The sequence below is a fragment of the Capricornis sumatraensis genome, chromosome 12 (assembly GCF_032405125.1).
Source record: "Capricornis sumatraensis isolate serow.1 chromosome 12, serow.2, whole genome shotgun sequence".
In the NCBI taxonomy this organism is placed as follows: Eukaryota; Metazoa; Chordata; class Mammalia; order Artiodactyla; family Bovidae; genus Capricornis; species Capricornis sumatraensis.
In genome coordinates, this window is record NC_091080.1 from 94,801,738 (window position 1) to 94,827,500 (window position 25,763).

The window sequence follows — 25,763 nt, forward strand, 5'->3', positions numbered from 1 at the left end:
CCCGCGCCGCCCGGGGGCCGCCGGGATCCAGGCCGCGCTCGGCCTCCTACTCCCGGCGTGCAGCGCGCCGCCCGGGGCCGCCGGGATCCAGGCCGCGCTCGGCCTCCGACTCCCGGCGTGCAGCGCGCCGCCCGGGGCCGCCGGGATCCAGGCCGCGCTCGGCCTCCGACTCCCGGCGTGCAGCGCGCCGCCCGTGGCCGCCGGGACCCAGGCCGCGCTCGGCCTCCGACTCCCGGCGTGCAGCGCGCCGCCCGGGGCCGCCGGGATCCAGGCCGCGCTCGGCCTCCGACTCCCGGCGTGCACCGCGCCGCCCCGCCCCGGGCCGGGGACACCGCGCCCCACCTCCTTAAAGGAGCCGCGACGCCCTCTCGGCCGCGTCGGCGCCGAGCGCGTTCGGGAGACGGCGGGCAGAGCGGGCCCTCCGGGCGCCTGACCTGGGCCCCGCCCCGGGGGCGGCCCTGCCGCCTGGGAAGGGATGCGGAGAAGTCGCCTCCCTGTCCTCCCCTCCGGAGAGCCGGACCCAGGACGCGCCGCGGCCGGAACGTCCGGGTGAGCGCTGCGCGGCGTCCGGGGCCGGGCCCTCTAGTGCGGCCCTCACGGCTCCCTTCCCCTCCCTCCCGGGGCTCTGGGCTCACCCACCGGGGGTCTGAGCTTCTCTCTCCCGGGGGTCTGGGCTCCTCTCTCCCCGGGGGTCTGGGCTCACCCACCGAGGGTCTGAGCTTCTCTCTCCCAGGGGTCTGGGCTCCTCTCTCCCCGGGGGTCTGGGCTCCTCTCGCCCCGGGGGTCTGGGCTCCCCCTCCCGGGGGTCTGGGCTCACCCACCGGGGGTCTGGGGTCACCCATCGGGGGTCTGAGCTTCTCTCTCCCCGGGGGTCTGGGCTCCTCTCTCCCCGGGGGTCTGGGCTCCCCCTCCCGGGGGTCTGGGCTCACCCACCGGGGGTCTGGGCTCCTCCCTCCCGGGGGTCTGGGCTCCCCCTCCCGGGGGTCTGGGCTCACCCACCGGGGGTCTGGGCTCCTCCCTCCCGGGGGTCTGGGCTCCTCCCTCCCGGGGGTCTGGGCTCCTCCCTCCCGGGGGTCTGGGCTCCCCCTCCCGGGGGTCTGGGCTCACCCACCGGGGGTCTGGGCTCCTCCCTCCCGGGGGTCTGGGCTTCTCTCTCCCCGGGGGTCTGGGCTCACCCACTTGGGGTCTGGGCTCCTTCCTCCCAGGGCCTCTGGTCTCTCCGCTTCCTCCCCAGGGCACTCTGTCCACTCTCGGGGTTCCACCCCCCAGGCTTTGTGCTGAGGACGGTGCTGCACCTGAGCACTTTTTCCAGGCCCGCGCACCTGGCAGCGGATGCAGGGTGGATGCGGGACGGGGAGGGCGCGATGGGACCGTGGGCGGGGGCTGTGGACGTAGCGGGGTTGGACTGTCCACACCCCCCTCCCCCCTCTCCCCCATACCCCAGCCAGATCCTGGGCTCAGGTGTGCGGAGGAGCCGCCCCCCACTCCCTCCTGCGGGACCTCACCGGGGAGCTCACATGTGTTTGTCCAGGGGTCACGCGGCCTCCGGGTCCCTTGAGAAGGAAGCACAGCATGGCCCCCAGTTAATGTGTGACTCAGGGACAAGCCCCCAACCCACCTTCGGGGAGCTACTCCGAGGAGGGGATGTCGAAGGTGGCTGCGAGTCACGGGACAGGTGCCAGTGATTGGATTGGTACCTGTCCAGAATACTGGATTTTGTACAGTTTAATCAGCATTACATATTTTAAAATTTATTATTGTCCATAAAAATTTTCTGTCTTTCCTGTTTTGCTTTTTAAATTCATTTTCCAGTTCTTTAGTGATTAGAAATGAACCATAAGTTGTATTTACAGGATTATAAGCGCTTTACCTTTTAACAAATAGAATTTACATCACCTAACTTGTTAAAGTGTAAAATAGGCTTTTCAGGTAAGGGAAAGGGAAGTCGCTCAGTCGAGTCCGACTCTTCGCGACCCCATGGACTGCAGCCCACCAGGCTCCTCCATCCATGGGATTTTCCAGGCAAGAGCACTGGAGTGGGGTGCCATCGCCTTCTCCATGAATGAGTCTGCCTGTTTGTAAAAGTGTGACTGATGGAAACAGTGCAGCCACTAGGCTATCACACTGCGCGAGTTCAGGGGCCGAGAGGGAGCACAAATGCTCTGCAAGCCACGCTGAGTTAGGTTGCTTCCACCCCAGGTGTCTTTGCCTCCTTCTTTGTTGCTGGTTTGTGCCTGGAAGCTCTGGTGGAATCTGGCCAAAATGCTCACGTCAGACCGTCCACTGCAAATAACCCTCCTGCTTTCTTTTTTCCAGAGGCTTTGCACCTGCTAACCCTGATCCCGCTGGACCCTGGAGGCTCGCTCTGGAATTCTTGCCTGGAGCTCTGGTGCCAGGTCAGGCCCCTCTCCCCCAACTTAGGGCCAGGGGTTCAGCTGGGTGTGACATTTTAAGAACTCATTATAAGACCAAAACAAGTCCAAAGTGCCTTTTTTTAATAGTTAAAAATAGCAATGAGAGGGACCTCCCTGGTGGTCCAATGGCTAAGACTCCAGGCTCCCAGTGCTGGGGACCCACCTTCCATCCTTGGTCAATGAATTAGATCCCGCATGCTGCAACTAAGACCTGGGACAGCCAAATAAGTAAATAGAATTTTTTAAAAAGGAAAATATATGGCATTTATTAAAAAAACATCAATGACAAAATAACACCGTTTACTGAAGAGAAAACACGTTACAGTTTAGCAGTCCATAGGGTTTGGTAGTTGAATTTTAAAGTAGAACGAGAAGTTTATGAAGAAGGAGTGATTCGTATTTTAAAAAAGTATTTATTTGATCGCGGTGGGTGTTCTCTGTGGCTTGAGGGATCTTCAGCCTTTGTTGCAGCCTGTGAGACCTTTAGCTGTGGCCTGTGGGGTCCAGTTCCCTGATCAGGGATTGAACCTGGGCCCTTTTCCCTGGGAGCACAGAGTATCTTATCAGTCCTGGTTCACATTTTAAGGGTCTATAAGTCATTTCAGCTTCATGTTCATAGACATCTGTCAGAAGACAGGCGCTCTTCTCAGTGGACCTACGGCTGCGACTGAAATCCTCACAGGCTTCTCATTAAAGTGACTGAGCCCCCGGGTGTGTCGGGGGAGGGAGAGCCGGCTGCAGGGCCTTGTCAGGGAGGAGCCGTCACAAGGGACAGAGGGCGTCGCTCCCGAACTGGCTGTGCAGCGGCTTATCTTCCTGAAGTTTGGAATCTATAAAAGATTCTCTTTCTGTGATCTTTTGGAGAGAACGTGTGTGTCTAGACCTGGGCCATTAACTGAGCGTCTGAAATTTGTGTCTCGGTTCTGAAAAATACTAAATGTGTGCACATTTGAAGTTGAGCTCGATTTCTTTCCCTCGAAACAGTAGAATCTTAGCGCGTGAGTCCGTGAAATAACAGGTGAGCACATATTGCTGGTGTCGCTGTGATTGGCCAGTGGTTGGTTTGTTCAAGGTGGTAACATTTACTTAAAGCTGTGCTGAGCCTGCACGGGAAACTCGGTAACGCAGATGGCCCTAGTTGTGTATCCTGTCTTGTCGGGAAGTGAGCTGTGCAGAGTCTGTGGTCCCTGGGAGATGGGGGGACCAGAGGTTCTAAACACGTACTGAACGGATTCCTGACTTCATCAGAGTCCTGGGGCAGCATGCAGTCTTCAGCGGGTGCCTTCTGATTGTCATTCTGAACACGGGTCCCTCTCCTGCTCAGTGGGGGCCTCTTCAGGGTCTGCCTGGGACCGTCGGCCCCCGCTCGACCACGGGCCGCGGCCTCCTGTGCCTCTGTGAGCTCTGTGGCTGCGAGCTCTTGGTTTGTTTGGGATTCTTAGAAACACACTGTCTCATTTTTGCTGCGTCTAATCTACTTTGCCTGGGAAACCAGATTAAACTCATTAGAGCGGGGATTACCGGTGAAGTGAAATGGTATTTGTATATTGTAGAATGCCACGTGAGTCCTGGAAACTGGGTTTTGTTTGCGTTCTCCCTGGCGTAGGACTTGGGCCTCACTGCCCAACTCAGGAGTGTCAGGCCGCCTTCCTGGGCTCTGCTGCGCCTGCACCTCTTCCGTGCCCTCCTGCCTCTGTGGCCATCCTTTCTGCTTCCCTCCTGCACGGCCTCCACCCACGCCTCCACCAGCCCTCTTCTAGGTGGCACAGCCCCTCACCCCACAGGCGGCGCTGAGACCTGGGCCCCGTCCAGCCCCTCGCCCCACAGGCGGCGCTGAGACCTGGGCCCCGTCCAGCCCCTCACCCCACAGGCAGTGCTGAGACCCGGGCCCTGTCCAGCCCCAGGCCCCGTCCAACCCCTCACCCCACAGGCGATGCTGAGACCTGGGCCCCGTCCAGCCCCTCACCCCACAGGCGGCGCTGAGACCCGGGCCCCGTCCAACCCCTCACCCCACAGGCGGCGCTGAGACCCGGGCCCCGTCCAGCCCCTCACCCCATAGGCGGCGCTGAGACCCGGGCCCCGTCCAGCCCCTCGCCCCACAGGCAGTGCTGAGACCCGGGCCCTGTCCAGCCCCAGGCCCCGTCTAACCCCTCACTCCACAGGCGACGCTGAGACCTGGGCCCCGTCCAGCCCCTCGCCCCACAGGCGGCGCTGAGACCCGGGCCCCGTCCAGCCCCTCGCCCCACAGGCGGCGCTGAGACCCGGGCCCCGTCCAGCCCCTCGCCCCATAGGCGGCGCTGAGACCCGGGCCCCGTCCAGCCCCTCACCCCACAGGCGGCGCTGAGACCCGGGCCCCGTCCAGCCCCTCGCCCCACAGGCAGTGCTGAGACCCGGGCTCTGTCCAGCCCCAGGCCCCGTCCAACCCCTCACCCCACAGGCGGCGCTGAGACCCGGGCCCCGTCCAGCCCCTCGCCCCACAGGCGGCGCTGAGACCTGGGCCCCGTCCAGCCCCTCACCCCACAGGCAGTGCTGAGACCCGGGCCCCGTCCAGCCCCTCGCCCCACAGGCAGGGTGCGCCAGGCTTCTGCCTGAGGCCTCCCTGAGGGAGGAAGCAGAGGGGCCTGGTCTGTGGCAGGGAAAATGCTCCAGTGTGGTTGTGGTTTGTGACTGTCTCTTTTCTGTCCTTGACATCTTGTTAGCCTGCACCTTAGACTCATGCTGGAAATCAGACCGAGGTCCAGGTGGCTCAGGGAAGCGGACGGGCCGTCTGGTGACACTCCAGCTCCGCCTCTGGCCCCTGGAGCTGGTCCCCGGCTCCGCGTCTGTGATGGGGTGTGATGGGGCAGTGGGTGGTGCCCCTGGCCTTGAATGGGAGGAGTTTGTGCCGTTTGCACATGGTAGATGTGGTACATACATGAGGCTGAATTTCCATTAAAAAATTGCCTTTAAATTCAGGTGTAACCTTCCAGGCACCGTACTCCATATTCAGCACTGACTGCAATCTAGATGCCGTAAATAACTCAGATGTTTCTGTTCATCTAGGAAAAATGACGTTTTCCTCAGAAAAGTGATAGCTTTTAGTAATTATGTAATACTTTAATCTCAATCGCAGTGAATCATCCTTCAACTATATGTGACAGTTTGTCTCTTCTTCAGCTGAACGTGTGCATCTGAAATGCCTGCTCAGCATAGCCGGAGTCCCTGGGCGGCCCGGCCCTGACCGTGAGGCTGGATCATGAAGGTGCCTGGGAGGAGCCACTTCTGGACGTGGCTTTCGTTCCTACAGCTGCTGGCAAGCAGCACGGAGCAGGAGGACGTGGCAGGGCCCGCCGTCCAGCTGCCCCGCGGCCGGGGTGCGGCCGTCCCGCGGAGGAGGCCGTGGGTCCTAGACGGCTGCAGGAGGCTCTCTGGGCTCCTGCGCCAGAAGGCCGTGGTTCTGAACAAGCTGGAAGACGCGATCAGAGCGGTGGAGAGGGACGCCAGCCTCTCGGACCAAGAGAAGCTGTTCCGGGTGCACACGCTTGAGATTTTCCAGAAAGAGCTGAATGAAAGCGAGAACTCAGTCTTCCAGGCCGTGCACGGCCTCCAGAGAGCGCTGCAGGGTGACTACAGGGACGTGGCCAACATGAAGGAGAGCAGCCGGCAGCGCCTGGAGGCCCTGCGGGAGGCAGCCATCAAGGCAGGTCCAGGCTGGGGCCGTCACCCCCAGGGATGCGATCTGGTCCAGCGGGCGCGGGAGGGCCGCGCCGCTGCGCAGAGCCACACCTGAGCTCGCTGGGTCTCTCACGTGCCTGCCCGTGGGGAATCCCTGCGTCCCGAGAAGAGCGGCTTGCGCTCTGCGGTGACCCCACGTGGAGGCAGGCCCCGTGTTGCTGCCCGCACTGCCCGCACTTCGAATCTCTGATGAGAACTTTTAGCATAAAAGCTGATTTTCTTCAAGGCCCACAGGCTGAAAACTAAAGTGTTAAGGTAGCTTTAAACAAATGTATACACTTGAATTAAGGACTGTGATAAAGGATACTTTTAAAATGAGAAGAAACTATTGTATCAGATTAATATTTGTATAACATTTTAAAGCTATCATTTACGCCGTCTATTATGTGGCAGACACTTTAAATATACAAAGTATCATTATTGATCTTCCTGGAAAGGCTATGATATTATTACACAACTGTAAAAGTAAAAGGATACAAATGGTTAGGCTTTTTTTCACCCAAGTGTGGTATTTCTTCCAGCAATGAGGTGACGGGGTGTGTGGCCCCCGGGCGTGGTCCTGTCTGTTGTGAGACACAGACCGCGCCCTGCCTGCCCAGGTGCTTCCCTGCCGTGTGTGGCCAGGAGCCTCTGAGAGCTTGCTCCTGGTGTGCGCGGGCTGGCCAGGTTCCCTTCTTAATAAGCATCTCTCTTCACTTCTCGCGCGTGAATAGGAGGAGACGGAATATGTGGAGCTTCTGGCAGCAGAGAAACATCAAGCTGAAGCCCTTAAAAACATGCAGCATCGAAACAAGAGTCTGTCCATGCTGGACGAGATCCTTGAAGACGTGCGGAGGGCAGCCGACCGCCTGGAGCTGGAGATCGAGGAGCGCGCCTTCGACGACAATAAGTCGGTGAGCGACAATAAGTCGGTGAGTGGCTGCGGCGCTCCCCGCGGGGGTGTGCGGCTGCGCCAGCTCGCGCGTGTGTGTTGGCACAGGCTGGGAATGCAGGCAGAACGGCAACACTGCGCCCCGGAAAGGGGCTCGTGTGGCCCTGCGGACACGCACTGGTTCCCCTGCTTGGCTCTGGCCATCATCGCACCCCCGCACCCCCGTCCCCGGCGACCCGTCTGCCTCCCGCCTGACAGTATTCTGGAGGCGTTCCTGTCTCTCTGTGCGGGATACGTGAATTTGAACGCATCTGGCTGGTTTCAGTGACGTGACGTTGGTCCTTCCTGAAGGTCAAAGGGGTCAATTTTGAGGCGGTCCTGCGGGTGGAGGAGGAGGAGGCCGACTCTCAGCAGAACCTCAGCAGGCGGGAGGTGGAGGAGGACCTGGGCCTGAGCATGCTCATCGACTCTCAGAACAACCAGTACATCCTGACGCGGCCCCGGGACGCCACCATCCCGCGGGCCGACCACCACCTCATAAAGGTAGCCTGGCCCCTGCCCCGCCCCGTGGTCGGATTCTCGCGTTCTGGTTCTGTGCTTCAAGACCCCCCGGGAGCGAGCCGCAGCTCCTCGCTGGACACTCTGGAGGCGCCGCGAACCAGCCCCCACCTCCTCTCCTCCGTCTCCCCTTCAGGGAAGGCAGGGCGCTGTCCCCCACGGCTGGCGGCCCCCTTCCCCCCGCTGACCGGCGCCTCTCGCCCTCGTGCAGGACATCGTCAGCATCGTGGTGCTCTCCCTGCCCTGCGGCTGGCTCTGCACCACCATCGGGCTGCCCACCATGTTCGGCTACATCATTTGCGGCGTGCTGCTGGGGCCCTCCGGACTCAACAGTATCAAGGTCAGAACAGAATCTGCTGTGCAGGGCCTGCTGAGCTTGAATTGATGAAGGTGGCCGTTTCTTATAAAGCACGTTAGAGATGTCCTTTAGAATTTAGTAGGAAATCTCTAAAGCATAGGAACGTCGTTTTGTTCATTAATGAGTGAGCAAGTTGCCCAGAGAAAATGACCCTGTTCTTGTCTTTAAATGATACTTGTTTTAAAGATTCTCTGTGCAGTAATACAGTGGGTTGGATTATTCAGACACGGAAAGGAGCTGAAAATGCTGGATTAAGTACTCTGCACACTGAGAAGCTGAGTGCTGAGCCGTGGTCAGGCCGTGGTGTCGTGCGGCCAGGGGCGTATTGGGCGAGCCAGGCAGCCCCTGTGGAGGCCGTTTGCCGAGCAGCTCTTCTGGCAGTGAGGAGAGAGTCCCCAGCCTTGTGTCCTCTCAGGAAAGCACGGTGTAGACACGGGGGGAAGAGAAAGCCAGGAAGCGGTATCCTGGCCCCTTGCTGTGGCACCCTAACACAGGGCATGGGAGGGCACACCCATCCCCACCTTGCCCGCCACCGCCCTGCGGCCGCGCCCGCCTCGGCCCAGGCTCCCCCGGACCACGTAGGCCAGGCCGGAGGCCTTCACGCTGAGCAGTCCTGACCGCGGACAGGTTGCCGGGTGAGAAGGGCCGTGCTGCCAGCCGAGAGCCCAGACTCAGCGGGGAGACACACATGGCTGCCGCGTGGGAGCCTGGGTGCATTCATGACTTGGCCTTTAAGTGGCAGTTTCCGTGTGATGAGGCGGCATGAAGGCGGTCGGTGGGAAATCGCCTCCTGTCCTGTCCCGCCCCCCCACTTCCCAGCACGTGTGCCAGCGGTACAGGCACAGACGTACTTTCCTCTCTTGTTTTCTCTTGATGGCAGAGAGTTAAGGCCGACAGACCCAACTGGGTGCTGTGGAAACTGTCCTTAACAAATTACCTGTACCGTGGAAAAGTGATGTGATTACAATAGCGAAAGACACCAAGGTAGAAACCCCAGATCATACTAGCCAGAAGCGGGAGTGGGTAATGGAGAAAGTGTAAGTGCGCTTAACTGTGCCTCAGTATTTATCTGTGCTGATAGGGGGTTAACAGGCTTTCAGCGTCCGAGTTGAGAAGTACAGGTTTAAGCAGGCTCCTTTAGAGCAGGTTGCAGCCTCGTGTTCAGAAGGGGGAGATGGTAGCAGGGAGAAAGCGTGAAAAGCGGAAGACGCAGAGAAGCGGGAGGAGACGTGTGTGGCAGCAGATGTCCGTGGAACAGGCTTCGCTGCGAAAAGACGCAGGCTCGCAGATGGTGTCGGGAAAAAGCATACGTTAACCAAGGTCGACTCAGAATAACACGACCGAAGGCTGAGCGTGAAAGGAGGAAGACGCTGGCAGGAGCGGGCGGTTGCTGCTGTTCACGGTCTGCGGACCACGGACGTGCCCGGCGGGGCCGGGGCGGCAGCTGACGCGTGAACCCCGGACTCGAGTTTCACGTGCTCATTACCAACGGAAAGACTGACAAGCTGGTGGCCGCCATGGAAACCTCAGGTGTAAATGGCGTACATAGCACCCCATGAACAGCGCTCCCTCCTGTAGAGCGGGGACACGGGGCGAGCGCTCCTGTCCGTCAGGGCCTGTGGGGGTGCCCGCCGAGGTCCGGGGGGTTCCACACTCCCTCTCACCAGACCCAGGGAGCGTGAGACCGTTGTCCGTTAAGCTTCAGCCTCAGCGTTAGTGCCTCCCCGTCCCCACAGGAAGCCGGTGGGAGGAAGTGATAGGAATGTAGTGGCGTTCGATGAGCTTGAAGACACATGAATTCGTGAGCTGGTTCCTAGAAAATAAATGAAAATACTCCTCCAGCTAATCAAGAAAAAAGGAAGGAAAGTGCCACACTCAGGAATTGCAAATTTTCTCAGGTATAGAGGATGTCTGGATAGCTTGTTTTTTTTTCTTTAAATACTAGGCTTTTGGGGATAGTTCCTCTGAGTTAAGGTGACTCTGTGACTGTCTTACATACGTTAAGCTACCTGGTTTTGAAACCCTCTGTTTTTCAGTCGATCGTGCAGGTGGAGACATTAGGAGAATTCGGCGTGTTCTTTACTCTGTTCCTTGTTGGCTTAGAATTCTCCCCAGAGAAGCTAAGAAAGGTGAGTCCACCCATGCGCCTGTGGTGGCGTCCCCTGCAGCCTCACATGCTCTGTGCTCAGCGTCCACGTTCGTGGCTTGCCCAGCAGGGTAGAATATGGCGTTATAGTTTGATGTTATTTTTGGAACATAAGTTTCAAAAGATAAATTTTTTTTAAAGCGGAAATACAATGAATAAGTGGAATTAGCTTTCACGTGTCTAACTCCAGACCAGGTCTTAGAAGGGATACGTTCAGACTTACTACCTTATGGGTCCCACCAAGAGGGTCCAACTCTGCTAGAGGCTGAAATACCATAGATCGAAACTTCCGCGTGCTACTCTCGGGGAAGTTCCCGGTCTAGTTCCTAAATGACAGGCAGACTTTGGCTTAACTGCTCTGTCACTGCAAGATGAAAATATCTGAAAGGTTAATAGCACACGTTTAGGGCCCTGTGCGTCCACAGACGTTAAATTGGTGGAAGCTGCAGCTCCCCCTCAGTGTGCTGGCTTCTAGAACGATTGCTTGGCAAGCTGGCATATTCCAGAATGGAAATGCAGCTAGATCAGAAGTAGATTAATGAAAAGCCGCTTTGTGTTTGAACAGACACTTCACATAGGAGGAAAAAGCTGGTGGGGACAGGATGGGGTGGTGATGGGCGCTGCTGGCTGCAGGAAGGGCAGCTCCCGGATCCCTGGGTTTTCGCGTGTGTTCAGCTTACAGACGTTGACAGCAGATGGTGTTGCTTGAGGGTGGGAGCGCGGAGGGGCAGCGCCCTGTCCCCCGTGTCCCCGGCCTAGCCATCTAGGTCGCCAGTGTCCTCATCCAGGCCGTGAACACTGGGGAGGTGCAGGTGTCCCCTGGCTCCAGACGGCTGTGACGTACCTTTCCCGCCCTGAGGTCTTCAGTGTCGCCCACTGTGAATTTCCCTCTTTGTCGGGGTGGCGTTTGGGACGCTCTGGGGGGTTTGCACCTGTTGCTGCAGCCTGAAGCAGGGCTCCCAGGGCAAGTGTGTGTCCTGAGTTGGGGCAGAAGCCTGGGTGGGACTGGCCCCTCGTGGCTGCCTTTGGGTCTGGGTGAGCTGGGGTCTCTGACGGCCCCTCAGCTCCAACATCCCCAACCGAGCGCCGTGAGCTCTGGCTGCTCCCTGCCTGGCGGCCCTGACCCTTGACCTGCACCAGGGGCACCTCCCGCTGCTTTGTAGGCAGGCTTGAGGCGCGGCGTGTTGGCTCTGAGCTGACGGTTCTCTTGCTGTGCTGGGCACATGTGGGAGATTACTGGAAGGGCCTTGAGGTGTTAGGAACCGTGCGCAGGCCCCTCTCGAGCCTTGGGTGAGTCCTCCCAGATGCCTGACTGGAGGCTGTTCAGAGATGCCTGGCTCTGTGCGCTCCTTCCTGGGCCTTGTGGCTGCGGACACATCTCTGCTCTGCTGTTGGGCGCCCGGATCGTGTTGTCTATCCTTAAGCCACCTGGGCTGCCCAGGTGTGTCCCAACCCCGACGCCCAGGATCATGGACAGGCGCCGTTTCCATTAGAAGAGGGGCCGTGGGGGTCCTCGGCTCCAGCTGCGCTCTGAGGATGGGGTGCACGCGGAGTGGGGGGGGGGCGTGCTTAGTCCTCAGCAGTGCCCCGTGCTCAGGCGTCACGTGTGAGCATCCTCAGTTTTCCTGGTGGTGTGCCCTGTGGTTACTGCAGAATCGCTTTCTACAGGGCCAGCTGGTTCCTGAGCAGGGGCGCTTCTGCTCCTCAGGGCCGTGGGCGCTGAGGCGTGTGTGCACGTGCTCTGAAGCGTGTATGCACATGCTCCTCGGGGCCGTGGGCTCTGAGGCGTGTACGCACGTGCTCCTTGGGGCCGTGGGCTCTGAGGCATGTGCGCACGTGTTCCTCGGGGCCGTGGGCTCTGAGGCGTGTGTGCACGTGTTCCTCGGGGCCATGGGCGCTGAGGCGTGTGTGCACATGTGTTCCGAAGTGTGTGCGCACATGTGCTCCTCGGGGCCGTGGGCTCTGAGGCGTGTGTGCACATGTGTTCCGAAGTGTGTGCGCACACGTGCTCCTCAGGGCCGTGGGCACTGAGGCGTGCACACATGCTCCTCGGGGCCGTGGCTGCTGAGGCGTGTGTGCACGTGCTCTGAGGCGTGTACGCACATGCTCCTTGGGGCCGTGGGCTCTGAGGCGTGTACGCACATGCTCCTTGGGGCCGTGGGCTCTGAGGCGTGTACGCACATGCTCCTTGGGGCCGTGGGCTCTGAGGCGTGTACGCACATGCTCCTCGGGGCCATGGGCGCTGAGGCGTGTACGCACATGCTCCTCGGGGCCGTGGGCACTGAGGCGTGTGTGCACGTGCTCTGAGGCATGTACGCACATGCTCCTTGGGGCCGTGGGCTCTGAGGCGTGTACGCACATGCTCCTCGGGGCCGTGGACGCTGAGGCGTGTACGCACATGCTCCTCGGGGCCGTGGGCGCTGAGGCGTGTACGCACATGCTCCTCGGGGCCGTGGGCGCTGAGGCGTGTACGCACATGCTCCTCGGGGCCGTGGGCTCTGAGGCGTGTACGCACATGCTCCTCGGGGCCGTGGGCTCTGAGGCGTGTACGCACATGCTCCTCGGGGCCGTGGACGCTGAGGCGTGTACGCACATGCTCCTCGGGGCCGTGGGCGCTGAGGCGTGTACGCACATGCTCCTCGGGGCCGTGGGCTCTGAGGCGTGTACGCACATGCTCCTCGGGGCCGTGGACGCTGAGGCGTGTACACACATGCTCCTTGGGGCCGTGGGCTCTGAGGTGTGTACGCACATGCTCCTCCGGGCCGTGGGTGCTGAGGCGTGTGTGCACGTGCTCTGAGGCGTGTACGCGCATGCTCCTTGGGGCCGTGGGCTCTGAGGTGTGTACGCACATGCTCCTCGGGGCCGTGGGTGCTGAGGCGTGTGTGCACGTGCTCTGAGGCGTGTACGCACATGCTCCTTGGGGCCGTGGGCTCTGAGGTGTGTACGCACATGCTCCTCGGGGCCGTGGGCGCTGAGGCGTGCGCACATGCTCCTCGGGGCCGTGGGCGCTGAGGCGTGTGCGCACATGCTCCTCGGGGCCGTGGGCGCTGAGGCGTGTGTGCACATGCTCCTCGGGGCCGTGGGCGCTGAGGCGTGCGCACATGCTCCTTGGGGCCGTGGGCGCTGAGGCGTGTACGCACATGCTCCTCGGGGCCGTGGGCTCTGAGGCGTGTACGCACATGCTCCTCGGGGCCGTGGGTGCTGAGGCGTGTGTGCACGTGCTCTGAGGCGTGTACGCACATGCTCCTCGGGGCCGTGGGTGCTGAGGCGTGTGTGCACGTGCTCTGAGGCGTGTGCGCACGTGCTCCTCGGGGCCGTGGGTGCTGAGGCGTGTGTGCACGTGCTCTGAGGTGTGTACGCACATGCTCCTCGGGGCCGTGGGCGCTGAGGCGTGTACGCACATGCTCCTCGGGGCCGTGGGCGCTGAGGCGTGCGCACATGCTCCTCGGGGCCGTGGGTGCTGAGGCGTGTGTGCACATGCTCCTCGGGGCCGTGGGTGCTGAGGCGTGTGCGCACGTGCTCCTCGGGGCCGTGGGTGCTGAGGCGTGTGTGCACATGCTCCTCGGGGCCGTGGGCGCTGAGGCGTGTACGCACGTGCTCCTCGGGGCCGTGGGTGCTGAGGCGTGTGTGCACGTGCTCTGAGGCGTGTACGCACATCCTCCTCGGGGCCGTGGGCGCTGAGGCGTGTGCGCACGTGCTCCTCGGGGCCGTGGGCACTGAGGCGTGCACACATGCTCCTCGGGGCCGTGGCTGCTGAGGCGTGTGTGCACGTGCTCTGAGGCGTGTACGCACATGCTCCTTGGGGCCGTGGGCTCTGAGGCGTGTACGCACATGCTCCTTGGGGCCGTGGGCTCTGAGGCATGTACGCACATGCTCCTTGGGGCCGTGGGCTCTGAGGCGTGTACACACATGCTCCTTGGGGCCGTGGGCGCTGAGGCGTGTGTGCACGTGCTCTGAGGCATGTACGCACATGCTCCTTGGGGCCGTGGGCTCTGAGGTGTGTATGCACATGCTCCTTGGGGTCGTGGGCTCTGAGGCGTGTACGCTCATGCTCCTCGGGGCCGTGGGCGCTGAGGCGTGTACACACATGCTCCTTGGGGCCGTGGGCTCTGAGGCGTGTACGCACATGCTCCTTGGGGCCGTGGGCTCTGAGGCGTGTACGCACATGCTCCTCGGAGCCATGGACGCTGAGGCGTGTACGCAATGCTCCTCGGGGCCGTGGGCTCTGAGGCGTGTACGCACATGCTCCTCGGGGCCGTGGACGCTGAGGCGTGTACGCACATGCTCCTTGGGGCCGTGGGCTCTGAGGTGTGTACGCACATGCTCCTCGGGGCCGTGGGTGCTGAGGCGTGTGTGCACGTGCTCTGAGGCGTGTACGCGCATGCTCCTTGGGGCCGTGGGCTCTGAGGTGTGTACGCACATGCTCCTCGGGGCCGTGGGTGCTGAGGCGTGTGTGCACGTGCTCTGAGGCGTGTGCGCACATGCTCCTCGGGGCCGTGGGTGCTGAGGCGTGTGTGCATGTGCTCTGAGGCGTGTGCGCACATGCTCCTCGGGGCCGTGGGCGCTGAGGCGTGTACGCACATGCTCCTTGGGGCCGTGGGCTCTGAGGTGTGTACGCACATGCTCCTCGGGGCCGTGGGTGCTGAGGCGTGTGCGCACGTGCTCCTCGGGGCCGTGGGCTCTGAGGCGTGTGCGCACGTGCTCCTCGGGGCCGTGGGCGCTGAGGCGTGTGTGCACGTGCTCCTCGGGGCCGTGGGCGCTGAGGTGTGTGTGCACATGCTCCTCGGGGCCGTGGGCGCTGAGGCGTGCGCACATGCTCCTCGGGGCCGTGGGCGCTGAGGCGTGCGCACATGCTCCTCGGGGCCGTGGGCGCTGAGGCGTGTGCGCACGTGCTCCTCGGGGCCGTGGGTGCTGAGGTGTGTGTGCACGTGCTCCTCGGGGCCGTGGGTGCTGAGGTGTGTGTGCACATGCTCCTCGGGGCCGTGGGCGCTGAGGCGTGTGCGCACGTGCTCCTCGGGGCCGTGGGCGCTGAGGCGTGTGTGCACGTGCTCTGAGGCGTGTACGCACGTGCTCCTCGGGGCCGTGGGTGCTGAGGCGTGTGCGCACATGCTCCTCGGGGCCGTGGGTGCTGAGGTGTGTGTGCACATGCTCCTCGGGGCCGTGGGTGCTGAGGCGTGTGTGCACATGCTCCTCGGGGCCGTGGGTGCTGAGGCGTGTGCGCACGTGCTCCTCGGGGCCGTGGGCGCTGAGGCGTGCGCACATGCTCCTCGGGGCCGTGGGCGCTGAGGCGTGCGCACATGCTCCTCGGGGCCGTGGGTGCTGAGGCGTGTACGCACGTGCTCCTCGGGGCCGTGGGTGCTGAGGCGTGTACACACGTGCTCCTCGGGGCCGTGGGTGCTGAGGCGTGTGCGCACGTGCTCCTCGGGGCCGTGGGTGCTGAGGCGTGTGCGCACGTGCTCCTCGGGGCCGTGGGTGCTGAGGCGTGTGTGCACGTGCTCCTCGGGGCCGTGGGCGCTGAGGTGTGTGCACGCCCCTGTGCTCTCCCAGGTGTGGAAGATCTCCCTGCAGGGGCCTTGCTACATGACTCTGCTTATGGTGGCCTTCGGCTTGGTCTGGGGCCACCTTCTGCAGATCAGACCCACCCAGAGCGTCTTCATCTCTACCTGCCTGTCCTTGTCGAGCACACCTCTGGTGTCCAGGTTCCTCGTGGGCAGCGCCCGCAGTGACAAGGAAGGTAGGTGGGCGCGTGTTCTGAGTGGCGCTGGAGGCGGCTGGCCTGAGCCCGCGTGCTCTTAGTGGCGTCTTCCCGAGCAGGCGACATCGACTATGGCGCGCTGCTGCTGGGGATGCTGGTGACTCAGGACGTGCAGCTGGGGCTGTTCATCGCCATCCTGCCCACGCTCATCCAGGCGGGAGCTGGTGCTCATGCCAGGTATGCTTTCTGCTGTGCTTTGTGTATCAAAACACTGCTTAGCACTTTTTCCCGAAGACATGGAACTTGTGCAGCACAGGCTGAGAGCTTAGCGACAGCCGTCACAGCCCTGGGCTCAGACCCAGCGCCACGGCTGTGGGCGTTCACTTTATTTCTTCCTTGCTAACCTGTATGCTTTTTCTTTCTTTTTCTTGCCTTATTGCACTGGCTAGAGTTTCCAGTACTTTGTTGATGAAGATGGTAAGAGTAGCTGTCCTTGCTTCTTCCTGATCTTCAAGGGAAAGCATTCATTGTTTTCTCCATTTTGTGTGATGCTAACTGGGATTTTGGCAGTTACTCTTTATCAGTTCCTAGGTTGCTCAGAAGTTCTGTCCTGAGTGCACGTTGGATTTTGTCAGGTGCTTTTTCTGCATCTACTGATAGGATTGTGTGGCTTTTCTTCTTTACCCAGTTTACATGGTGGGGTACATTGATCAATTTTTGAAGGTTGAACCAGCATTGCATATCTAGAAAAAATCCCACTTGGTTATGGTACATAATTCTTTCTGTGCATTGCATCATCTGATTTGCTAGTATTTTGTGGAGGATTTTTGTGTCATGAGAGGTACGGGCGTGTCGTTTTCTTTTTTATTCTCTTTATCTGGTTTTGGTATTAGAGTCACACTAGGCTCGTAAAATCATCTGGGAGGTGCTCATCACTCTTCTGTTTCCTATTTTCTGGAAGACATTGGATAAAATTGCTGTTAATTCCTCCCTATTTGGCAGAATTCTCCAGTGGAACCGTCTGGGTCTTGAGAGCTCCTTTTTGAGAGTTTTCTGGAATTAGGAATCCAATTTGCTTTATAGTTTCAGGGCTGCTGGCGTTATCTGTTCATATCGTCGAATTGTGCTAGTTTGTTTTTTTAGGAATCGGTCGGTTCCATTTAATTGTCAGATTTATAATTATCGTTTGCAGAACCTTATTTCCCTTTTGATGTCTGTGAGATCTGTAGTGATTTCGCCTATTTAATTCTTTATTAATCCTTTCTCAGAACCAGCTCTCCGTTTCGCTTATCTGTTGTATTTCTGCGGCTTTGCTTTTGATGCCATTGTTCTCTGCCCTCCTTGGTATCGTTTCTTCCCTTCTGTTCGCTTTAGGCTTTTTGTGTGTGTGTTTGTTTGTTTTCTTTTCTTTATTTATTTATTTATTTTTTGTTTATTTCTGTTCTTTTCGCTTCAGGGTTATTTTGCTCTTCTTTGCCTGGTTCTTGAGCTCGGATCATCGATTTGAAAGCTGCTGCTTCTGTTCTACTGTGAGTGTTCAGTGCTATGCATTTCTCTCGAAGCACTGCTGGCTGCGCTCACGCACTTAAACATTCCGAATTTTTATTTTCATCCGGTTAAATGCATTTAGAATTTTTCCTTCGATGCTTCCTCTTTGATCTGTGGATTGTTTAGAAACGTGTTGCTTAATTTCCAAGTGTTTGGCGATTTTCCTGCCGTCTTTATTTTATTGGTCTCTAGGTTGATTCCACCATGGCAAGAGAGCACACCCTTTGTGTGGCTTCAGCTCTTTCTCATTTACTGAGGTCTGTCCTCTGGCCCCAGGTGTGATCTGGTCAGTGCTTCAGAGTCACCTGAAAATAAAATGTGCATTTTTTAAATCATTGTTGAGTGCTCACACGCATCGGTAATTCCTGTCTGCGCACATGTTGCTCAGAGTCTCTGAGTTCTCACCGTAGTCCGGCCGCCTGTTGAGGGTGCTGAGGCCTCGGCTGTGGCCCGTCTGTCTGCTCCTCCTTTTAGCGCCGTCGGCTTTTGCTTCATGTGCTTGGGGCTCTGCTGTTTGGCGCATTCATATTTAGCGTCGTTTCGTTTCTAGTGATTTTTCTTGCTCTGAAATTCACTTTATCTGATATTAATACGTAGTCCCTCCTGATTGATTCTTTATTTCTGCAGACCACAGGACATCCTGTCCTTGCTTCACCTTGCACCCTCTTGCCCTGTTGCATTTGAAGCGAGTTTCTTACGGACCACGTTTTGTTGGATGATGTTTCTGTGATCAGCTCAGCAAATCTTTGTCTCTCAGTTGGTGTGTTGGGACCATTTACATTTAAGGTGGATACTGTTCTGTTGGGGCTTGAGTCTTGGAGTTTCATCCCGCTGTCTGAGTTTCCCGTCCTCTTCCGTTTCCCTTGCGTCCCGGGGCACGTGCTCACTCTAAGCGCTCCGTCTTGGTGTGTTCGGAGTGAGTTTTAACGTGCTGCTTTGCGTGGCCCCTCCTGTGCCTCTGCGGGTGTCGCAGCGTCCCCACATGGACTTGGTCGCTGCTCTCAGCATTTCACCACTTCCTGGAGAACGTTCCACGACTTGTGTGAAATGTGGATCCTATTTCCTTCTAAGGCTTTTTCCTCCCCTACTTTTTAAATGTAATTGTATTTCGTATTTTCTCTCCTTATGTTGAGTACCATTATCTGATGGCTTTTTAAAGTTTTGCTTCAATAATTAAATAGGATTTCTAAGTTCTATTTTTCTCCCTTGCCATGCAGCTCACAGATGTTAGCTCCAAGCTAGGGATTGGTCCTGGGCCTCTGGCAGTGAAAGCTGGCAGTCCCAACCACTGGACTGCCAGGGAATTCCCCTGAAACAGGGCTTCTGAAGCTCATGAGAAGTATTGCTCACTGTGCTTCCTGTCTGTCGCCCATCTGACTCTCCTTCTCCCTTCCTTGCGGTCTCCTTCCTGCTTGAGGACTCTGGCCCCTGTCTCGTTCGTCTGCCGCGGGCAGCAGGCTCTCTTGGTTTCCCCATCCGAGCGTCTCCCCGCTTGGTCCTGAGGGCGCCCGTCTGCAGTGGGTGTCTTCCTCCCGGGGCCTGGGCGTGTGTGCCGGCCCCTCCCTCTGGCGGCCCAGCGAGGAGCTGGCTCCTTCCGGCCGCGTTTCTCCGGAGCGGCGCGTGGCTCCGCTCCGGCTGCTCCTTGTTTTTAGTTTTCAGGTGCGACCTGGCGTCTTGCTCGGGCTCACGGCGCACACGGCAGACGTCTGTTTCTCGTTGTCCCGAGGCTGGCGTTCTCCCAGACCGCTGGCCACTCGTGTCCCCGGGCACCGGGGAGGCGGGGAGGCTGCGGCGCCCTGTGGCCTCTGCTGCGAGGCGGCTCATCCCACTGCTGCCCTGCCCCCCGAGGCCTCCCTCCGCGTGGACGCGCTGGGGCCGCAGCAACCGAGCTTGGGAGCCCGCGACTCTCTCCGGGTCTACTCTGTACGGCATTTGATCGGCTTCTTGGAGCCTCAGGTTTCCGTCTCTGGCCTAATTTGGGAATTTCAGCCGTGGTTTCCGCAGGGGCTTTTCCAGGCCCCACGGTGCCCACACGGCTCTCCTCTTGCCTCGGGGGTCTCTGAGGTGCTTCTTCGTCAGCCCGTTTCCTGTCTGTGGCTCAGACTGGGTGAGTTCTGTTGGTTGTCAAGCCCCGGGGCCCAGCATCTGTCACGGCCTCTGATCTTTGGTGTATCCAGCTTTGGTTAGTATGCTGTTTAGTTTTATAATTTCCATTTGATTCTTTTTGTAAACTTCTGTTTCGTTGCTGAGATTTTCTGTTTTTTTTTTTTTTTTTTAACCATTGTTTCAAGAGGATTTTTAATTGCTACTGAATCATTTTTATGACAATTGCTTTAAAATCTTTGTCAGATAATTCTAACAATGACTGGGTCTTGATGTTGGAATCTCACTCAAGTTGTGGTTTTCCTGATTGTTGGAGTTTTGTATCTGATGAGTCTCTGATTCTTTACTCATTTTTAAAGCCAGAGGCCCCATGTTGAGGTGTGGTGGGGGGTGGGGGGGGTCATCCTCCTGCTGGGCCCCGCCTGGGGGGCCTCAGACAAGCCTGCTTCATTGCCTATCAGCAGATGGAAGCATTTTGTATTTTATATATTTGCCTTTCGCCAGATGTTATATTGAGTTTCAGCAATCCAAAAGTGATTCAGATCTCTGCTCCACTCCCAGGTAGCTTTTCCCGGCGGGGAAGGTAGGAAGGGCAGCTGGTTAACTGACATTCTCAAGGGTGGAGGCCCCTGGCTCTGCGTCGGCCAGCCCCACAGCCTGGGTGAGGTCGCTTCCTGAACACACTGGACGTCAGTGTCCTCCCTGGCAGGATGCGGCCGGTGGGGGAGTAGCCTGCCTCCTGGATGGTGTGTGCGGGTTGCCAGCAGGGGAGACTCACAGAGCCGAGAGCGCGACCCTCAGCCACGCAGCCGTCAGAGTCTGTTTAGCAGGAAGGCGAGCTAACTGGTCTGTCCCTTTGATCCTAAGTTCTTTAACTGTCAGAAAAGCAGCCTTACTCACAGCCTTATTTCTTCTGGCTACAGATTTTCAGGGGAACTGAACAAAATTCTGGACAGAAAAAGGATTGTAATTTTAGCTGGAGGTCATTTGAGTTCTGTTTGGGATGCACAGTCAGTCACTCCCGAAACGGAAGCAGGACCGATGGTGCTGGGCCCCCGCGGAGCTTGGGCATCACTCGGGAGCAGGCCCCTGCTGGCTAGACAGCCGCAGCAGCCTCGGAGACTTGGAAGGCTGCTCTTTTCTACCCTCCTGATTTAGAGCTCACCCAGCGCAGGCCCTGATCCCGTTGATTTCTCTCCAGTTTAGTCCCGAGACGCTATGTTGACTGAGAACTTGACTGACAAGGCAAAGTGCCCTGCATTGCATTAGGACTGTAGAAATGGCTGCAGCTCGCACAGCGTTTCTCAGTGAAGCTGGGGCTGCCCTGTGCCCCGGCCCCTCCACGCCAGGGCGTGTGCCCCGCAGAAGTGGGAGTGCCTGTCCCCAGGCGTCCCCCGTGGGTGTGGCAGCACAGGCCTGCCTGAATCACACCCCGATGGGGATGCATTCTACCTGAGAGTGTTTACCGCAGCGAGCAGAGGCGCTCACGTGCGAGAGTTCATGGAGTATCAGTCGCACCGCCTTTATTCTAGAAAGAGCTTCGTGCAGAGCCCTTTTCTCTGTGACAGAGTGACAGGGGCCTCCGAGCTCTGGCTTGGGGGCAAGGACTGGCATCCCCAGGTGGGAAGCCTGCGGTGTTCAGGGCACGGTTGCCTTATGCAGGATTTCAGATGGCGGTTAATCCTGGAGAGGAATTTTATCCCCTGCCCTTGGCAGAGACGCATAAGCTGTCAGCCATGATCTTTGCATCCTATACAGTGTATCTGCTCCCGAGTGTTAATTACAATACAATTCAGCTTCTATATTTGATTCAAGTAACTGAGTTTCTGAGGTTAACATTAATTAAGTTTCATTCCGGCATTTGGGAATAAAGATGTGTGTGACCTGGGTAATTTGTTGTGTAACGTTGAGAAGGAAAGGAAGGTCTTTCTGCTGGACTGGGGTGTGCCTTGGGGAGAATAAGGCCTGTCTCTCTCCCCAGCGTCGCCATGGAGGCCCTGCGGCTCCTGGCCCTGGTCGGGCAGGCCCTCTTCTCGCTTGCCGCCGTCCTGCTCGTCTGCCTGCTGGTGAGGACCTACCTCGTGGGCCCTTACTGCCGGAAGCTGCACGCGGAGAGCAAAGGGGGCAAGGAGATCCTGGTCCTGGGCATCTCCGCCTTCACCTTCCTCATGCTGACGGTAACACCCGGCCTCTTGGCACGCACGTGGTTGGGGCAGGGCTTTCTGGCTCGCGCTGCTCACGGCTGGCGCGTGTGAGGCGCTCGTTTTCACGCGTGTGCCGTTGTGCTCGTGTCCCCGGCTGGGGTGTGCTCGAGTGTCTGTCCTGCACGCCTCACACCTAAGGCGAGAGTCGGTGTGAAACCGTTCTCATTGTGTTCGATGAGAACGACCTAGTTTGCAGCATTACTTCTGCTGCTGTGATGTGAGAGGCTCACATGGAGGCTGGTTTTCGATGCAACCTTTCCAGCTGGTAAAGAATCCGCCTGCAATGTGAGAGAGCTGGGTTTGATCCCTGGGTTGGGAAGATCACCTGGAGACGGGAACGGCTACCCACTCGAGTATTCTGGCCTGGAGACTTCCATGGGCTGTACAGTCCATGGGGTCACAAAGAGTCAGACGTGACTGACCGACTTACACGTGCACGTCCCAGCTGAGGGTCAGGCTTCTTGTAAAGGAGGGCGGTGTTCCGGGAGACCCATAAATAGAGTTGTGGTGACATCACCTGCAGGGCAGCAGCTGCAGCCCTCGACGTGGGCCGACCCCCCCTTGTGTTCAGCCAGTCAGGGTTCACGTGCAGGGAGTTGGTGCCGGGACTGTCCTGTGACCCCAGTCCCGAGGGCGCTGTTGGTCCCGGCCGTCTGTCGGCGCTGTGCGGCGCGTGTTGGCTGTGCGCTGTGGCGGCTGCGAGCACTCTGTCCGCTCCCTCCCTGGCGTGTGCTGGGCTCCAGCACCGTCGTCGGCAGGGCCTGCGCTGCTCTTGTCTCGGTCTAACCCGAGTTAGACGCACATCGCTCCCCTCCTGCAGGCGCCGGGGGCGGGCACAGGTTCCTGTGCCACGTTTATGATGCTCAGGAGTCGGGCAGTTTATTGACTCAGGATAGAGAAAGCGTAGCGCAAATGCTTGTGCTCACGCGGCAGCCCCACAGCGGTCCCCACGAATGGTGGTTTCTCCTGGTTCACGGCCGTTCCCTCTCGCCTCTGGGCAGTGACCTGGTGCTTGCCACTGTGTCCTCCCCGGGGTCGTCCCAGGACGCTGGGCAGGGGCCAAGGAGCCGGCTTGCAGGGTTCTGCGGGGACCCATCCAGCGTGAGCCTCCTGGCAGAGACGCTGCTGCGTGTGCCCGGCATGGCCTGTGTCCCCCCTCCCCAGGTCACCGAGCTGCTGGGTGTGTCCATGGAGCTGGGCTGCTTCCTGGCTGGAGCCCTGGTGTCCTCCCAGGGCCACGCGGCCGCCGAGGAGGTTGTGTCCTGCGTGGAGCCCGTCCGCGACTTCCTGGCCATCGTGTTCTTTGCGTCCATAGGTGACTTTCCTCCAGGGCTGATGCCCCCGCTGGGTCTTATCTGCTCACACGTGTTTCTACTAACAATTTGTGCAGCAAAAACGTTCCCGTGGAGGCTAGGGACTGAGGGACTCTCACTGAGGAGGGAAGGTCTGAGCTGAGGGATGCGGGCTCTAAACAGGTGGTCCTGCATGGCCCCTGCTCAGCAGGGTGGCAGGTCCTTGTCAGCGTGTCCACACCAAGTGTGGAGGGAAGTTCTGATTTCAATACAAAACACCCAAACTGGCATGTTTAGGGTGCTGCCCTGGGAACGTCCCCGTAGGGTGGGGGAATCATCCTGGGCCCTCGCTCACGCCCGGCACTGCTTGGTGGGCCGGATCGGCCCCAGAGACGTCGAGTGCGTGGCTCTGTAAATGGGCTCCTGGTTTGGTCCTGGTTCCTGAAGGCCAGGCGTGCCGCGCGGGGCTCTGGGTGGGATGGGCGGGGAGATCCCCGTCCCTTCCTGTCTTGGATGCGGGGCTGCAGGGAGGCTGACCGCCTGGCCTCGGAGGGTCACTTGCCCTGTCCCTGCAGGCCTTCACGTGTTCCCCACCTTCGTGCTCTACGAGCTCACTGTCCTGCTGGTCCTCACGCTCTCAGTGGTGGTCATGAAGGTATGGTCGCGCTTGTGAGGGCCACTCTGTCTTTGGTTTGCCCGACACCCTGCCTGCCGCTTCCTGCCTGGGTGACCCCTGCCTCCCCTCCCTCACCCCAGCTGGGACAGCTCGGGCATCTTGGGTCAGGGCGAGCCTCCGTCTCAGACTCTGTTGAAAATGGGGTCTTAGAAGCTGGGAGTGAGAAACTCTGGACCCTCCAGAGGAGCCTCGCTCTGTACTTTGCCTTGTCCTGAGTCTAAACCACAAACCCCACTCTTGTACCAAACGTGCATTTTAATGGCCCTGGAGAACTGTCTTGCCACTTCCCACTTGTGTCCTTTGTGGCTCCAGACTGTTGAAGTGCCTGTGTTAACATGCGACCCAGGAGCGGAGGGCGGAGGAGGGGTTTGCAGCGAAGGAGCCACACCCCCCCCCCCCCCCCCAGGCTGCTTTGCTCAGGCCTCACACACAGGGTGTTAAGAGGACAGTTCCATCCTGACGGCTGCTCCATACTCCTGGGCAGCAGGCCTGGTCTCCCCGGGGTGGGGGTGCCTCAGTGTCCTCTCGCGTGGCCCTGCGGTGGGGGCTGGGCAGGCCGCTCTGGGCATGACCCGCCTCCCCCGCAGTTCGTCCTGGCAGCCCTGGTCCTGTCCCTGCTTCTGCCCAAGACAAGCCAGCACGTCAAGTGGATCGTGGCTGCTGGGCTGGCCCAGGTCAGTGAGTTCGCGCTGGTCCTGGGAAGCCGGGCACGCAGAGCCCGAGTCATCTCCCGAGAGGTGAGTCTGCCCCGCTGCCTGGGCTGGGGGCCCGGGGGCAGGGGTGCAGATCGAGGTCCCCAGGGCTCAGGGGAGGGGAGCCCGCCCTCCATGGCCCCGCCCCTGCTGCGGGAAGCCCTGCCCGACCGCAGGAAGCCCCGCCCTGCTGATGCCCCGCCCCACCACAGGAAGCCCCGCCCACCCCGCTAATGCCCCGCCCCCGCAGGTGTACCTGCTAATCCTGAGCGTGACCACGCTCAGCCTCCTGCTCGCCCCACTGCTCTGGCGCGCTGCCGTCGTCCGGTGCACGCCCCGGCCAGAGAGGCGGTCCAGCCTCTGAGGACCAAGGCCAGGCGACCGGCGGAGCTGTCACCGCTCCTGGACCTGCTGTGCCCGCGCTGGAGAGCCTGAGGAGGCCGCATCTGTGTAACGCTGTCTCGGCGGTTATGCCTGGATGTGCCTTTTCTCCTGAAATTACCGTTAGCATCATGTTGTTACTCCATCTCATTGTGTGTTTTTTGGTAAGGAAAAAATTAAGGAGGCTTTTTTATTTATTGAACAACTTTTTGTTGTAATCTGTTGGTCAGTACTTATTAAACGTTTCTGTGATGTGAGCTTTTAATTCTGACAGTTTGGAAAGTTACTTTTAATACGTAAAGTCTGTGTTTTCTAGAGACAAAGGTCTTTTACATGTCTGTTTGCTTTTTATTACAATTTTAAGACACTTTCATGTCAATTTTTATTAGGAATACCATTCCTTTAAAGTATTTGGTTTTGAATCATGAGACTATGCATTCTTAATAAAGATCATTTATGACCAAAATATAACTAATCGAAACTTATTGGTTTCATTGGATTTTTATGTTGGGCTCATCTTCGTTGTCACGTGTTACCTCACTGTCTGAGAGGTCGGGAGGGGCATGGCTATCTGGGAAGGCTAAGTTCTGACTGTAATTCTAAAAGTGTGCATTGGTGATTATGTCCCCATTTTAGAAACCATGCAGCCAAGATGTGATACTTACAAAGCTTTCCCGAAGGGGTGCCTGAGTGAAAAGTTCCTATAAATACAGGCTTTAAGAGCCCAACAGTTTGACCAGAACCCTTGGCACAGAGGGGGAGACATATGAAGGGTGATTATGGATCATGGACGTAAATTATGAGTTGCAGGAATATGAGCTGAAACATTAAGATGAAGTAAGTTGAACCGGTGTGAAGGAAATCGATGGAGGAGCAATGAGAGTGTGCTCATTTTTAGAAGCCAGCGTTGGTTTACTCGTTTCTAACCCATTCCAGATGGTGCCATGGCCTCTGATCCCTGGGCACATGGACAGTGGGGGGGGGGGGGTGCCTGAGGAGCCCGGCCCTGCTGCCCGCCTGCGGGTGCTGCGCCTTGTCCGCGTGCCCCTGCCTCCAGCCTGTGTCCTCTTTGCTCTCGTGTCTCCAGCACCCAGGGCAGAGCCGGGAGCTC

The 25,763-nt window shown here is 58.8% G+C and overlaps 1 protein-coding gene across 4 annotated transcripts; it reads left to right on the top strand.

Annotated features, from left to right (window-relative positions):
* The first annotated feature begins 401 nt into the window (after positions 1 to 401).
* TMCO3 (transmembrane and coiled-coil domains 3) lies at positions 402 to 25,064 on the top strand. Of its 4 annotated transcripts, none has more exons than XM_068984280.1 (14): positions 402 to 549; positions 2,317 to 2,396; positions 5,571 to 6,093; positions 6,842 to 7,039; positions 7,351 to 7,542; positions 7,769 to 7,897; positions 9,952 to 10,044; positions 15,609 to 15,795; positions 15,858 to 15,993; positions 21,389 to 21,584; positions 22,776 to 22,926; positions 23,479 to 23,558; positions 24,167 to 24,316; positions 24,522 to 25,064. In XM_068984280.1, exons 3-14 carry the CDS (start codon positions 5,650 to 5,652, stop codon positions 24,633 to 24,635), a joined length of 2,070 nt encoding a protein of 689 aa, XP_068840381.1. In that variant the 5' UTR covers positions 402 to 549; positions 2,317 to 2,396; positions 5,571 to 5,649; the 3' UTR covers positions 24,636 to 25,064. The 4 variants fall into 4 exon arrangements, with proteins under 4 accessions (XP_068840381.1, XP_068840384.1, XP_068840383.1 ...); XM_068984283.1 differs by having other exon boundaries at positions 15,876 to 15,993; XM_068984282.1 differs by having other exon boundaries at positions 6,842 to 7,021.
* Positions 25,065 to 25,763: the final 699 nt, after the last annotated feature.